This window comes from Fukomys damarensis, unplaced genomic scaffold, assembly GCF_012274545.1.
Source record: "Fukomys damarensis isolate Sample0158 unplaced genomic scaffold, DMR_v1.0_HiC HiC_scaffold_38, whole genome shotgun sequence".
NCBI lineage: Eukaryota > Metazoa > Chordata > Mammalia > Rodentia > Bathyergidae > Fukomys > Fukomys damarensis.
In genome coordinates this window covers 45,458,994-45,474,947 of record NW_022900950.1, presented here as the reverse complement: position 1 = coordinate 45,474,947, position 15,954 = coordinate 45,458,994, and the positions used below count along the sequence as shown (strand labels likewise).

General features: G+C 41.8%; 1 protein-coding gene across 1 annotated transcript in view; it reads left to right on the top strand.

The window, feature by feature from the left end:
- Positions 1-2,122: 2,122 nt before the first annotated feature.
- Positions 2,123-15,954, top strand: part of Fam124a (family with sequence similarity 124 member A) — a gene marked incomplete at its 5' end in the record, with an annotated part of 66,862 nt that continues 53,030 nt past the window's right edge. Inside the window, one exon of the mRNA XM_010636957.1 lies at positions 2,123-2,145. Within this exon, the coding sequence (XP_010635259.1) occupies positions 2,123-2,145 (23 nt within the window). The remainder of the gene's footprint in view (positions 2,146-15,954) is intronic.

The window sequence follows — 15,954 nt, the reverse complement described above, 5'->3', positions numbered from 1 at the left end:
AATCATATCACAGAGAAGTATGTGCACCCATATTTATAGCGGCACAGTTTGTAATAGCTAAATCTTGGAAACAGCCCATTTACCCATCCATTGGAAAATGGATAGAGAAGATGTGATTTTTCTATAAAATGGAATATTACTCAGCCATAAAGAACGAGAGAATAGATTCATTCATAGGAAAATGGATACATATTGAAGATATACTCCTAAGTGAAATAAATAAGTCACACATGTGTAAATACTGAATAGTTTCCCTGGTGTGAATAATCTGCAATAATGCATAAGATCCTAATAAGATTACTGACATTTAGAAATGGGAAGAAAGGAGCTAAAGGTGTAGGGAAGGTGGGATGGGTAGGGGAAGAGTAAAAAGGGAAAAGAAAAAAGTGTGAGATAATGAAAAGATGAAAATAAAGTGTTTGTAGATGGGGAAGGGAGGAGGGGGTGAAGGGAGGGCAGAGGTAAGGGGAAAAAATGAGAATCAAGACTTGTCATGTAGAGGTACAAGATCCCAACAATGAATGTAACTGTAGTGTATCCCGAAAATGTACCAATAAACTCAATTAAGGCTGAAAAAAAAATCACATCACTGACTCATTAATAATTTAATATAACATAAGAACTTAATTTGTGTTGAGATGCCTGAAATCCTTTTGTATAATTTTCTCCCCTCCCCTTTTGTTGTGCCTGAGCACACATCCTTGTTACCGTCTTTTCTACCTTATCACATTTTTGGTGATTCACTCTCACCTCCATATAGTTCACAGAAACATTTTCCAAAAACAAGTTTTGTTTACCTCCAGCACATAGAACCCCACCTGGTACACAATGGGGACAAATAAAGTTATGTCTGAGTTAGGCATGCACTATGAAGAAAATTATCCAGGAAGCAGAGGAAGGATGGATCTTTTACAAAGGTGATAATGAAAAACTTTAGTGATTAGTTAATATCTGAGTGAAGACTAGGAGGAGTTAGTAAAGTATAGCAGATGGAAGAGATTTCAAGGCAGAAGAGTTGCAATTGCAAAGGCCCTAAGGTAGAATGTGCTTGACCAAACAGTTCTTTTAAAGTTTACACTTCATATACACAGCTTGTTCCTGAACTTGACACCAGACATCAGTACAATAGATTTGATCTACTTCATTTCTTTCACCTCTAGACAGCAATTTCATTATCTCTAGCATATGAGGATTACTTTTTCAAGGGAACTGGAGCAGGCTAGAGTTGGTAGCCCAAGAAAACTGGAATGACTGGCCCCAAAATGTAAGGATAATTGCTCTGAGAATGGAATTTGTTTATTAACCATTCAGGGCACATTCAAGACAATTTTCCAAAGACCCTGAGCAAGAAGACTTGAGCTCCCTTTTGTAGCCATTATTCCAAGGACACTCAGTTCACTCCTGCCTTACAGAGTAATCTCTCCACCTCATGATAGGGAAAACTTTTATAAATAGCAAAAACCTATAAAGTGTTACAATGTAAAGTGGCTTCTGCTGTCTCTAACAGCAGTTTGTTTTGTTTAGCTCAAAACTAATAGGCACCGAAGGCACTAAATGCTGAATGAGGCATTTGGTCTGACCCTGAGATAACAGGGTCTTGAGCTCCCAGAGAGACTGAAGCCATCTGATCGTAAAAGTGTCAAGATAAAAAGGACCATTGCCAACATTTGCCCCCCTGACCCTGAGCACCTCCCTTCCTACGGACTAGAATAGATAACTAGGCGAATCTTAAAGGTAAACTCCCCAACTGCAAAGAACTGTTACATCTGGGTTGAAAAGATTAACTATTCTGTGACGGTGATTTGAACTGTGAGAATGACATGTAACCAAATGAAGTCAAGGCTGTAAAACCCTATAAAAGGAGGAGTTGTAACCCAGTGCATTGTCGATCCAGGCACAGTTTATGTGCAATCAACCCTTATTGATAAGTAAATTTGTTATTTTACTTCCATTTTGCTGCCTCTCTGTGTGTCACTTACTGATTCCTTCCATAACACTCACATGGTCTAATTCTCATGTGAGATTTGAGCTTGCAACCCTCTGAACTGGAAGCAGTAAGCCTCTCTACCACCTGATTGTACATGTCTCCGACTGTTTGCCTCCGCTTCTGCAGCCACTGTGACAATACCTCGTCTCACTTGCCTGGTAAGGCTTCTTCGTGACCCCCCTTCCCGAAATCCTCTCTTGTTTTGGCTGTCATGACATGATTTCCCACTAACTTCAAGTGTTCACTCCTAGCACCCTCCTTCCTGTGATACTCCTTTAAATGGCCATGTTCCCAAGGTCTGTTTTGACTCTTTTCTTTGCCTGGCACTGGCTCTCACTAAGATGCTTCTAACATTCTCCTGGTGTTAACTTATATAAGTGAGCTATTTTCACGACTACCCCAGTGGCCATTGCCCTCGTAACTTATAAGTAATGTTACCTGCTGAGTGTTAAACAGAAAACCGACAGCATAGTGGATAATGTTAGCCACCTAGAGAAGGAAACAAAGAGATTGTGTGTGAATACAAAACTTACTCATTCGTGCAAGCCTGGGAAGGCTAGCTTGGGAGTAGTTTCACCCAGAAAGGCACAATTGGAGTAGGATTTTCACTAAGAAAACTGGACTCTTGAGTAATAAACTTTGCTCTTTCTGAAGAAACACTTGAATGGAAGGATGTGGTCACCAGACAGCCTAGAGAAATTGATATACAATGTTGTCTATATGTCCAGTGCCAGTCCGACTGTGCCTCTCTGAGACCAGAAGAGAGGAGCTGCATGGACTGACCCAAGGGCTCCAATCCCCCTACAGTTTGCCTGAAGTAAGCAGTCTGGAGCCAGAGTACTTAAGAAAAGAATCCCATTTTGGGTATGTGGGTAAGAAAAAAAAAATTTAAACACCACTATCCCAGTCACTGCTGCAATCACATGCCCTTCCCGTGTCCCATGGTAGGACACTCCACAGGTACAGTTATCTGTCTCAACAAGAAGCCATGGCTTCCTGCAGACATTGCATTATTGTTTCCTCCAGGACCATGCATGATGAGCTTAAGACACACTGTCCCTTCAAAGGAGACAAAAGGAAATGGTAGGCTTTGGAGACTGAACTCAGGAATTAAATCATTAAATTCAAATTCCAGGTCAGCCACTTTCATGGCTATGTGTGTGCTTTAACTACTACCTACCTCACTGTACCTCAATTTTCATATTCACAAAAAAAGCATCTAATTTTTTAGTTTGAGGATTCAATGAGTTAATACACTTCAAGGAAGTAGAACAGTGTTTTTCTCAGAGTTAAATTCTCAATATCATCCTAATAGATAGGCGAAATACCGCAAATCTCATCAGTTCTGAACCTAGAACTTCCACTGTGTCTCCCAATTTCTGTTCATCAGAGCACAATTCACTTCTCACTAATTCTTTTCCCCTAAGGCAATTACACCAAAAGCATGGTTATCTCTCCTTGGTTATTTTTTATTTTCATAAAACCTAAGCAGAGGAGAGGAATCAAATGACTATGTGCTAAATTGCTGTATCTTCCCCAAGGCAAAATATTTACTAAATTAGAATATTCTTCTAGCTGGTTCCCACTGAGAATACAGTTACCTTTTGGATCATGATATAGTTTAGGCTGAATATTTCTGTCTTAATGCTGAAAATTTATATAGTCTTGTGTTTTCCTTTGGTTTTTTTGTTTGCTGTCTTGTTTTGGTTTGACAAGAGGAAAATCCACTTGGAGAAAAAGAGTCTTCATGTAGCAGGAGAAACTTCTTTATGCTTCATTGTGTTCATCCCGCTTTCAAGTTTAATTAAGTGCACTCAATTTTAAGACACAGCCTTATAATGTGCATAAATATTCTGGACCAACACTTCAATAAGATTCATTCATATCATTTCCTTGGATTGAAATCTAAGCTCACAACAAGCTTTCTGATTACAATTTTTTTCTCACAATAATTTGTCTTTAGGCAGAGAATGTAGTGAACTCAAGTCCTTGGGAGAATTTGGTAGTTGTATTTCTTACTATAAATTATGAATTGGCATGTTTATTATACACCCATCTTTTACAAACTAGGAGTATCAAAGTTAGCCTCTAAAAGACTGGCTAATTCTGGGGATGTTAGCAAGTTATAGTTCCCATTTCTATAAAACTTCTTCAATGTTGTGTCCACACTCTGGTATAATTGCCTGTGTGAGGCTCTGCATGTCCCTCTGTGTGAGGGACATCCTACCTAACATCTTAACTTTCTGATTACTGCACCTACTACCATAGTCACATCTCTGTTATGGACTAAATATCTGCCCCCCCAAAAAATTCATGCTGAAATCTAAGACTTTCATGGTATTTCAGTGTGAGGCCTTTGGGTGATAATTACATCATAAGGGTAGAGCATGAAGAAGACACACACTCTCTCTCTCTCTCTCTCTCTCTCTCTCTCTCTGCCCCCCTCCCTCCTTCTCTCCCTTTCCCTCTCTCCCCCTCTCCCTCTCTATCTCTCTCTCCCTGCCATGTGCAGATTCAGTGAGAAGTTTGCTGTTTGAAGTCTAGAAGAGGACCCTCACCAGAACCCAACCATCATGCGCTCACCATAATCTAGGTCTTTCAGCTTCCAGGATGGCAAGAAATAAGTTTCTATTGTTTATAAGCTATCCAATTTATGGTATTTTGTTACAGCCAGCCCAAACTAGGACAATCTCCTGTTGGAAATACTATCTGCAATTGCCTCATGGATGCTATTTGATTATATCATGAGTATTCCAAGCTCAGCCCTTCTAAGTTATAATTCTACCTTGTTCTACAAGTCCATTCTTCCTGCTACTGCTGAAGGCACTGGGAGGCTACAGAACGATTAAGCAGAGTATTAAAGAAGATCTGGCTCAGATTTCCATTAGAGGTCTCTACCAGGTACAGAGAATAAGTTGTTAGAAGGGAGGAGTGGATGCAGAGGGGCCAGCAAAAAGATTATTGTAAGTCACTGAGGTCAGCAATGACATTGGATGGACAGATGGTAGTGACACTGGAGATGGAGAAAAGGGGACAACTCAAGAAATATGAGGTATGATAACTAGGTATGAAAGGTGGAAGAGATGGAGGTGTCAAAGATGACTCCTTGGGTGTTGGTGGATAATGAGGTCAGTTACTCAGAAACCTGAGGGGAAAAACAGCAGGTCTGGGGAGAAACATCATAACTATTGTTTAAGGGATGCTAAATTTGGTACATCTCTGAAATGTTCAAGTGAAAATGTTGTGCAGGGAATTAGACTTAGGAGTAAAGCTCACCTGAAGAAATGGATCAAATTTATAAATATAGACATAATCAATATTTATATGGAAAATATGAATATTGAATGGTACTTGCATTCATGACAATGCCTATGGGTATCACTGAGAAAATGAGTGAAGAATGAGAAGGGTGTGTGGGACTGAACAGAGACTCTAATACTATGTCAAACAGATTTATAGGATCTAGCAAAGGAACCTGAGTATCCAGACGAATAGCAAGAAACCCAGAAGTGGCAAAGTTACGGATGCCAAGAGAGGCAGGAGGGTGTGGCTGAGGATGGGTGATGCTGCTGAGAGATCAAGTTGAAGTTTCCACCATTTCTTTTGGGAGGAATTCTGATAGAATTGGAATATGTTTGTTTAGAAAGCTCTGGATATTCCAGTTACATTTACTTAATAAAGAAACTTGGCAAAAATTATTTATGCAGCATCAAAATAGAGAATTTGGTGTAAAAAGCACATAACTGTTCATCCAGGAATGTGTCAATGCAATGCCAGACATTTGAATGTTTCAGATATCTCAATGTTTGGCTTCATGTGAACCAAATGAACAGATGTTTGGCAGTCTTTTTATTCCCATGAGTCATTCTGATATTTAGCATCATGTACAGAATAACGGAAAACTTTCCACAGCCTGATAACCACATTCCCACCCATGTCATTTAAAGTCAGTGGTTGCACCTTGTTCTTTTTGGTTTATGCATTCTTGGTTTCTTAAATTGCTTAGAACACCGTTTGTCAGTGTTGCAAGACTCACAGATAAAATATCGCCTATATTCCCTCCCACCATGAAGTCAAATCCAGTAAAATTTTGACTCAGTAGCATAACCCCTTCAAGATCCCTGTATTGGGCTTTGCCTGTTTCCAAGGTGATGAAACCCTGCAGCTAGTTACTATTCCAGACCACAGAGACAGATTCCCATCACTATGATATATTTCATTTTCTATTCAATTTCAATACCAGAAGAAAACCCAGAGGTTCTACAGAATTACACCATTAGACTTGCCCTTCTGTCAAACATTAATAGGATCAGGGCATCATAATGCAAAAGGAAACCTGGAGAACTCATAGAATCACTGATCCCCTTCAGTAGGAGATCATCTAACCTTACTCCAAGGATGTAAATGATCACCATGTTTAAAAGACAGCCCCTTTCCCCTCCTGAGGAGAAGATTCTATAATTTCCAACAAATAACTCCATGTACTTAGCAACCTCTACCCTGTAGGCACCTTGCAGTGACTCAGCATCGACAACCATCACATTCGGAGTTTTTAAATCTCAGATCATCTGGGAGAAAGTGACCTAATTTACCTAGTAATGAGTGAGATATAATACTTTGTATCATATTCTGGAAAATACTATGAAAAAGAGAAAGCATCAGAGTACAGCCAGTTTACAATGTTTTTCACATTAGATTACTCATGCCTGGAAAATTCCAGAGATCACCTAGTGTCCACTTTGGTCAGTTCTTGAAGGGTTGTAAGAATTAACCACTGTTACTCAGTATACTCTTTTTTCAGGACTCTTCCCATAAATTTTCCAGTAGGAGGAAATAATGATTTGAACTGAGTCTCCTCTTTGTTTTTGCCTTGCCCATGATGAACTCTTTAAGAAAATTGTGAGTCTATTTTTTTTTTAAAGAGTGAGAATCTTTGGGAAGTTTTCTAGTTTTCTTTAAGAATTAGAAGAGGCATCAGCTTGTTCACAGCTCATGTGATCAGTCAACCTTTCAGCAACATTTGCAGAGCACCTACTGTGTGCCAGTCTGCATGTTAACTGCTAGGCATAGGAGTGCTTCTTGTGGCGAGTCTCATCCTGTGAAAGAGACCCCGTTAAGCAACCTAGGTTCAGTGGTAAGCAAAATAGTGTGGCCTTTATGGAACTTATAATTTACATATGGAAAGAGGGAACAATGAAAGAATTGCACAAACAAATATAAAATGATGACTTTCTTGAAATCTGGATACTTAAAATAGGAGGATTTGATCTAGTCAGGAAGTAAATTAATGATTGAAAAGCAATCTAGGCTGAAGATTTAGCTCAGTGGTGCAGCCATCTGCCTCACAAGCACAAGGTCCTGAGTTCGATCCCTAGTAGAGAGAGAGAGAGAGAGAGAGAGAGAGAGAGAGAGAGAGAGAAAGAGAGAGAGGCAGTCAATGACCAAGTAGGAGTGAACCAGATGAATGGTAAAGTAGCAGGCATATGAAAAGTCCTTTGCTAAGAGAGGAGACAAGATTAGTCCTGCAGGGAACTAAAGGAGGGCATCATAGTTGGAAAACAAAAAGTGTGGGAAGAATGAGAGGGACTGTGGTAACACATGGCTGGTAGCTAGGTACAATACTAGTACCTACTCTACGAGCATCAGGAAAGTATTTCAATCCTCTCAGTTGTGTGTGAGTGTATACACGTGAGTGTGCGTGTGCATGTGGGGGGGGCATGGCCAGATATCTTCCATAAGAAGCCCCTTATCTATATGGTATGGTGACTGGCGGTATGAGAAGGGGTAGGAATGGACATGGGAAGCCATTTGCAAGACTAATGCAGTGAGCCACCCTAGAGATGAGGGAAGAAGGGACTAACATGATGACAGAGTAATCGAAGAGAAGGGACAAATTTTAGGACATATCTAGCAAACAGGAATGTCCAGACTTGATGATGAACTGGTAAGTAGTTACAGAAGAAGGAGTTTCCAAAGGTAAGTGATCTGGCTACTAGGTCTCTGGCTGCCACACTTGCACAGATGATAATAGCACTCACTCACTGAGATAAGGAACAGTTAATCCAGAATGGGTGGGAGTACTGACTGTGAGTTCAGTTTTGTCTGCCTTTAAGCAGAGGTGCCTGTGGGATGTACCAGGAAAGAGCCCAAGAAGATAGTAGATGGACAAGTCCCAAGGCACAGAGGACATGCTGGAGCTGCAGCTTCCACTGGAAATCGTTTGTGCCCCAGTTGAAATCATGGGCTGGAGGAGAGCATGAAAGGCAGGAGGGGCAGGCTAAGAACAAACCATGATGATCTGTCCATTGCACTGTGCAGAGGAGGCAGCCAGGGAGACACAGCAGATGCCACCCAAAGGGTACATGAAAGCCAAGGGCTTTGTGTCCTGGAATCCACGGGAGGACACAATGCCTCAGTGTCTATGAAACTTACAACTTACCTGTAACAAAGGAAATGGAGACTACAAATATAGACAACACTTTCACAAAATTTGCTATGTGGAGTAGGCTGATGAAAGAGAATGTGAAATTTTTTTAAAAATTATAAAAGTATTTTTCTTTTTCAACATAAAAATGTTGAGTGTTTTTAAATATTGATGCTAGAGATCCCATAAAAAGTTGAAGATACAGAGAGGAGTGTAAGCAATAGGGTAAGGTTTCTGAAAAGGTTGAAGGGCATAGGAGCTTTATATAGATTTTATTTTGAAGGTAGTCATTGTGTGGGTTGACAAGGTTAAATTCTCAGATTATATTAAAAACAACCACACAATTAAAAAGCAAGCATTATCATCACCAGCACCAGAGAACCCCAAAGAAACAGTTAGTTCTTATTGCTACCCTGAGGACAACCATTGAAGTTAGGACACTACCTACTGGTTTACTCCATGGAGTGGCTATAAGCTGAAACCGAGGCTGTTCCAGCTACACCCTGCCCATACTTGTATAACCATAACTCAGAAAAGGGATCTGGACCCCCAGACCATGCTGGCAAAAAAAAAAAAAAGAAAAAAAGAAAGAAAAGAAAAGAAAGGAAGGAAGGAAGGAAGGAAAGAATCAGGCATGTGCTGCAGGCCTATAATACCAGAACTCTGGGAAGCTGAAGGAGGATCACAAGTTCAAGGTCAGCTGGGGCAATTTAGTGAGACCCTGTTTCAAAACAGAAAACAAAAAAAGCACTGAGGATTTAGCTAGATATGAAAGCTCTGGGTTCAGTCCCCAGTCCTAAGAAACAAAAGCCAGCACTCAAGCTGAATAAATCAACAGGTGATATGGTAAAAGCTATAATTAAAGATTTAGGGGTTGTAGGGATAACAAAAATCCCTCTGCCTGTTTAAGGCTTAAGAAAAATTATCATATTGTCTTCAAACTGTCTACTCTTTAACTCTTAATACAAGTGGCAGCTCCTGGAGGCAAGATTGATGTCCTTTTTAATCTGTGTCCCTAGGTCTTTGCCCTGACCCTGCCATGGAATAGTTAATGGCCAAGAAGACAGGATTCATCTCAAGGAACAGAAGTGTACAAGAGAACGCTGAAAAATAAGCACTGAGTTGAGGAATTGCCTGTATTCTCTGAGTAGATGGCACCCAGGGAAGTTCTTAGAGCTGTGCTATGGGAGCAATAGCCCTGGAAGCAACAGGTTTGTCCACAGACTTTTTAGTGTAGCTCACTCTGAGAAGCATAAACAGGGGTCTTTGTTAGGGAACAGGTGGAGAAACAGAAATGACAGGAGAAAGAACTGGAACTGGTAGTCATAAATTTGCATCCTGTGGTTTCGAATTGCATAGTGAGAGCAGATGCAAAAAATAGGGGAAAAGAAAAAATATGAGAAAAGGAAAAAATGGAAACAAAGTCTTTGTAAATAGGGGAGTGGGGTGGAGATGAAGCTCAGTAGGGGGGTGGGGAAAAATGAGAACCAAGATCTTGGCATGTAAATGTGCAAGATCCCAATGATGAACGTAATTATACTGTATACTTAAAAAGTACCAATAAACTCAATGAAAAAAAAATAAATAAAGACAAGAACAGGGTGGGGAGGAAAAGCCCAAGCCAGATGCCAAGGTCCTCACTGGGCCCGAAGGAGGAACCAGGGTATTCACGGTGTCTACACACCAGCAACAACGAGGAGCAGGGGTGCAGGGAAGGCAGGACCACGGAACCTCTGAGAAGAAAGGTGCCTGCCTTCCCCTCTTGGGCTCTTGGCTAAACTCCATTCACTCTTTAAAACTCAGCATTCATTATCTGTTGGGTAAAACCTTTCCCCCTCACTTCTTCCTCTTCTCTCCTCCCTCCCAGCGCTGTGCAGGATATAGCACCCCACCCTCACTCCCAGCATCTCCTACACGTTTCTCAACTGAGACGCTCACATCATTGTCTTAACACTAATCACACTGAATTGATGTTTGGGGCTAAATTACCTAGATCTGCCATAAGTTATAGGGCTCAAGGGCAGGGTTTCTTTCTATCTCGTTTGAACCAGATCCAGCAGAATATTCAAGTCAGGGTAAGTTGAGGAGGAAGTCTGAGTGCATGCCGTGGTATGAAGAGAGACAAAGATCTCTAGGACAGTTAGACACAAAACCTGACAGAAGTCATAAAAAAAGACTGAGATTTGGAAGCTGGCTGCAAAGCAAAATGACAAACCTAGTAAATAATAGAGAGAGAATTTGAACTTGGTCAGTCTAATTGGCACTGAAATTTCCAGTCCTACCCTTGTAAATTCTTACCTCCTCTACGAGGTGGCTTCAACAGCAATGTAGTAGGCTGAACTGTATTCTTCAAATTCCGTATTTTTCTAAGTCCCAAACCCCAGTCCCTATGAATGTAACTATATCTGGAGACAGGGCCTTTGAAGACATGATTAACTTAAAATGGGACCAGTATAATGGCCCAAACCCAATCTGGCTGGAGTCTAGCAGAAGAGGGAGTCTAAACACACCAAGAGACACTAGAAAGGTACATGCTAAGGAAAGACCAAGTGAGGACACAAGGTGAAGGTGACCATCCACAAGCCCAGGTGACAGGCCTCAGAACACACCAACCCTGTCTCCACTTTGATCTTAGATCTCTGGCCACCAGAACCGGGACACAATAAATGTCCGTTGTTGAAGCCCCCCAGGCTCTAGTGCTTTTCTACGACAGCCCTAGCAGAGTAAGACACAGGCAGGGCAGGTATGGAAGACTCGTTCCTGGAAGACCGAGCAAGTCTGGGAAGAAGACAGGGCCAATGCTTTCCAAGCCTAGGTCCTTAGTGCTACAGTAGATAGGTGAATTTGCCTCAATTCCCAGAAGGCGCATCTGTCCCTGCAAGGGCTCAGAAGCCAGTACCTTGGGTCTAGTGTTTCCTTCACATGCTTAAATTTCCACAGTACTTTTCCAGAAGTCTCATTTTACACCCATCAGCCTGCCATTTGGGGGATCATGGAGGGCATGTAGGCAGGTGTGTGGCTTAGACCTCATAAACTGCAGGCCAAGAGACCTGGGACAGCTCTAAGGCAGGAGCACTGTCTCTGCTCTCCCTCAAAGCAGAGTCATTTATATTTTAATGGAATTATTTTCCAGCTCCACAGTTTATCTTTCATTTCATGAATCCCTTTGCCATCTGGTCCCCTTATGCTTGCATGTAGGGCTAGTGGCTTTCTTTGTCTAAGTAGATTTGTCAATAGTTTATGATTTTTCTTGTCATGATCATAATATTTATTTTTCACATCAGACAAACTCTTCTGGAGCCTTGGAAGAAAGTGATTTTTTTCCATGTTTCTCTAACCTCAAATTTTTGCTTCTAGGGAATGTGCTTTTTTTAAGTAGCATAATTAAAATTAACAAACAAAACTTTCCAAACCAACATATTTTCCAGTAACCTCAATACCTATTTTATTTACAGGACCATATTAGATCAAGGTGGCCGCTTTCTAAAGCAAATAGGGCCCATACATGATATGGAAGGGCACTGATCTTCCTTCCAAATTGAAACTCAAAATCCTGGAGATTTTTATTCCTACCCACTTTCAGGCTCTTGATTTAAAGTTCTTATATTAAAGCTTCTTATGCCCTGTTGTTTACAACTTTGGCCTTCTCCCATTTACTTTGGGCCTTCTTGATTACTAATCTATCTTTCATCAGTAAAGTGAATACTTGCTCTATTTTTACCTATCAAATTATTTTTAGCTTTTTCCTCCATAAAGGGCTTTGATATTCCAACTTTACTCTAGTTGTCAAGGGCATTGTACACCTGTTAGATGTATGCTGGGGCTTTCAGGTGCCATCTAAGGAAACCTTGGCTTGGTAGAAAAGCCAGCCAGGCCTCAGGCAATGGGATGTGATAAATACCTTCTGTGACCTCCCAAAGCTCCATTAGACCAGGAGCCAGCTCTGGCTGCTCCTCACTGTATCCCTGGCACCAGCCTGACACATTGAGTGTTCAAAAAATAGATGGATGGACATTTTTTCTACTACACAAACCCATGCAATAATATCAATAGAGTCAGAAATGAGCAGTAAAGGTGAAATTCAACATGACTGTGATATTCAGAATTCATAAAAAGTAATTAAAATCAGCAATATTTTGTGTTGTTATGCTTGACAGTTTCTAAAGGGCTTAAATGGCTTGTAAGATTTGGAACAGCCATACCACTGTAAGGACAATGAAAGCCTGTCTAGGTTTTTATGATACTTAAAGGTATCATGTAAATGAAATCCCCAGCATGATTCCTGGCATTTAAATAACCAGTATATGACCTTTGGGTCCAGAAGTCAGGGTTCATGTTTGCTGGCCTGCCACACTTCCTGCCATACCTCAGTGTTGCTCTGATGCTGTTGTCAGGCTCAGATGGGAAGATCTGAGCACACAAGGCAGACCAATGACACCTCATGCCCACCTTACAGAGACAATGAAAGAGGGTACTGTACCCCTATGACTACAGTGAATGATGTTGAATAACTTGAAAACAAAGTCTGGGAGCCATATAGGGTTGTGGGTTAAATGCCCTTTGCTGGCTACACAAGATTCCTATGCTAGTTACCTACCCACAGCTCTCCTACCAAAAGTGAGGCTACTGAGACCTGGAACTACAGCAAGAGCCCATTATAACCTGAATACGGCAACACCATTCAAGCTTCTCTCCCAGATAAGAAGCATATCATCAGATTGCCACCTGACAGCTGTGCCAATATTGAGTAACACTGTGTCTCCTGTCAACGAGGGGAGACTACTGCAACACATCATTTTAAAATGTAGCTCAGAAGTTTGGTTCAGTCTGACTTTTTGTTGGATATGGAGAGAGGCTGAAATCTTATTTCTCAAAGTCCTTCTTCCCTGGCCTTTTTCGTAGGGCCATTTCCCTAACTATACAACCTGCATGGGATGGCACGGACCCCATCCACATTGTCTAGATGTCCTGGCTCCCCTCCTCGTAGCATGGATGACCTGGGCAAGGTGCTTGAACTCAGTAGGGCTTAGTTTTCTTGAATGCAAACTAAAAAATAAACCTTCTTCACAGAGGTTTACAAAGAACCAAATGAGGTACATGTCTAAATGTTCCCTACACAGCATAAGGGTATAAAGGTAACAAGATATACAATGCCTGCTATGCTTACCTATACTTGCTCTATTACTTTGACCACTCCCTTTAACCTAGATTTATTGGCGCTCCACTTGTGCTTCTACAGTCCAAATAAGCTGTAGGGACCTACTGTTGCCTTCCTGGAGGTGCCACATTTATGTCCAATGTCTCACTACCATCTTTGCCATTGTTGGCAGCTCAAGTACCCAGCTTTCCCTCACTCCCACTCCAACTGCACGCTCAGTGTCCAATGCTGCCCTCACTTGCTGGTCTCTCCCCCTGGAACACGTGCTTCACCCCCACCCCCTCATGGAACTGCTCTCCAAGTTTACGCCACATGCATAGCCTGCTCTAGGACTACTCCAGGCACTGGGACACAGCAGCCAACCCCAAGTCCCTAATCTTGTGAGGGTCGAGCAGGTAATCCGTAAATATATCTAACATCTACCAAGTGCTGGTGGGGTTATAAGAATGAGTAGAGCAGTTTACTGTAATGTCAGACTAGCTGGAAAGATCTCTCTGATGCAAAGTCATTTGAACATGGCCCTAAAGGAAATATGGAGAGTCTCTCAGAAAATCTAGGAGAAAGTTTTCCAGGAAGAAGGAACAATAAGTGCAAAAGCAGAAGAGGACTTAAACACCTCTATATCCAATTTAAATTCTGTTCTCTTTTCCCTATCTACTCCCCTCAGAATTGACTTGTTTAATTAGTGTACCTCCACAGATAAGCTCCACCAGAGCAAGGGTCTTATCTGTTGCTATTTTTCCTCCTTTGAATGTTCCACGTTAACCCTCTCCCTTAGTAAATGAACCGATAAGTTAAAATGATTACTCATACCATGTGGTACACCACCCACAATGTTTCTTGCCCAACGAGAATTTTCTTTTAGGAATCAGTGTGAGAAGGAAAGTCTCCCTTGAAGAGCTTCTTCCTTCTATCAGCTAATGAACATCAATGGAGTATAACATGTCCCCTTCTGTTTTGGGTGCAAGGAGTTTCAGTAAGGCCTATTTAGATTTGGGGTTGGCATATTTGCCTGTTTTTGTTTTTTGTTGTTGTTTTGTTTTTTGTTTTTTTTTTCTGTTGAGATTGCTTTTCTGTTCTGCTTTTGTTGATTTAATTTCTCTTTGGCATAATTTATTTGAAGTAAAAATCAGAAAGGGTGATATTTAGGTAGGTAAGTAGGAAGAATGGGAAGGGAGAAAAGAATCCACATTCCTCTTCACCATATCACTTGTTACCCAGTAGGACCACTGCTTTGTAGGTTGAGAGAGGGAACACAGCTAGCTCTGTGCTTCACATGTAATGACAGCTGCCCAGAACTAGTGCTTCATGTGTTTCAGGACCATGTTAAGTATTTCACAGACATGATGTCAAGCAATTCACAACAGAGATACAGATAGACAGCAATAGCCCTATCATACAGATGAGGCAATTCAGACTCAGGTTAAAATATCTTGCCTTGGAAGGCAGAAGACTAGAAATGAGTGCCTTAGAACAGCTTGGACAGGGAAGCCAGAAATCCAAATTGTTCAGATTCCCTCCTTCTCCCCCTCCCACCAACTTGCCCCCACTTCTCTCTAAAAGCCCCCATCCCCCACTGATCATTAATGCTCTGGAGGTACTGCGGGGGTGCTTTACATCATCGAAATGCCTATACACGCAATACTTTCCATCTTTTTTTCTTCATCTTGTTTTAAAAGGGATATGTAAAACAAAAGAATGCATGACACTATTGTGAGCTGACAAGTTGGGTAGTGAGAAGCCACTCGGTCCGCGCTGAGAAAAGTGATAATGGATTCAGCGTTGGCAATTCTGAAGAAACCCTAAGAAAACACCCCAGATAGGTATTCAAACTGGTCCCAAAAAGGAAACATTCCTCCCTGTTTCCCCTGTGGTACTTCTCAGTACCTCTTAAAAGACAGGGATTAAAAAAACCTGGGGCACGCCCTGGGCCTCCAGATTCCCACCTGTGCGCCCAGCGGGGAGGGATGTTTTCCTCGCTCGTGTACACACACACACACACACACACACACACACACACACTGCAAGAGGCCACAAACCACAGACTGGCACAAGCGCTCAGGATATACAGACAAGTGCTACCGCAAATACATACCACACCCACACCACACCACATACACAGATAATACATAGGTGCATCTCGGCCACTAATGTATACAAGCAAGTGAAGTAGGAGGGCTCACCTCCGCTCGTGCACACTTGTATCCCCTGGAACACCCTCGTTCACACGCACACATCCTCATGCACACATTGTCACCCTTTAACACACTCGCTCGCGCACGCCGAGATCCTCACGCACATCTCGTGCACACGGCGCGCGCCCCTCCGTGCACACCCTCGCGCACACGCTCGTACCGGCAAGAGGCGAGGGGCGGGGGGCGTGCG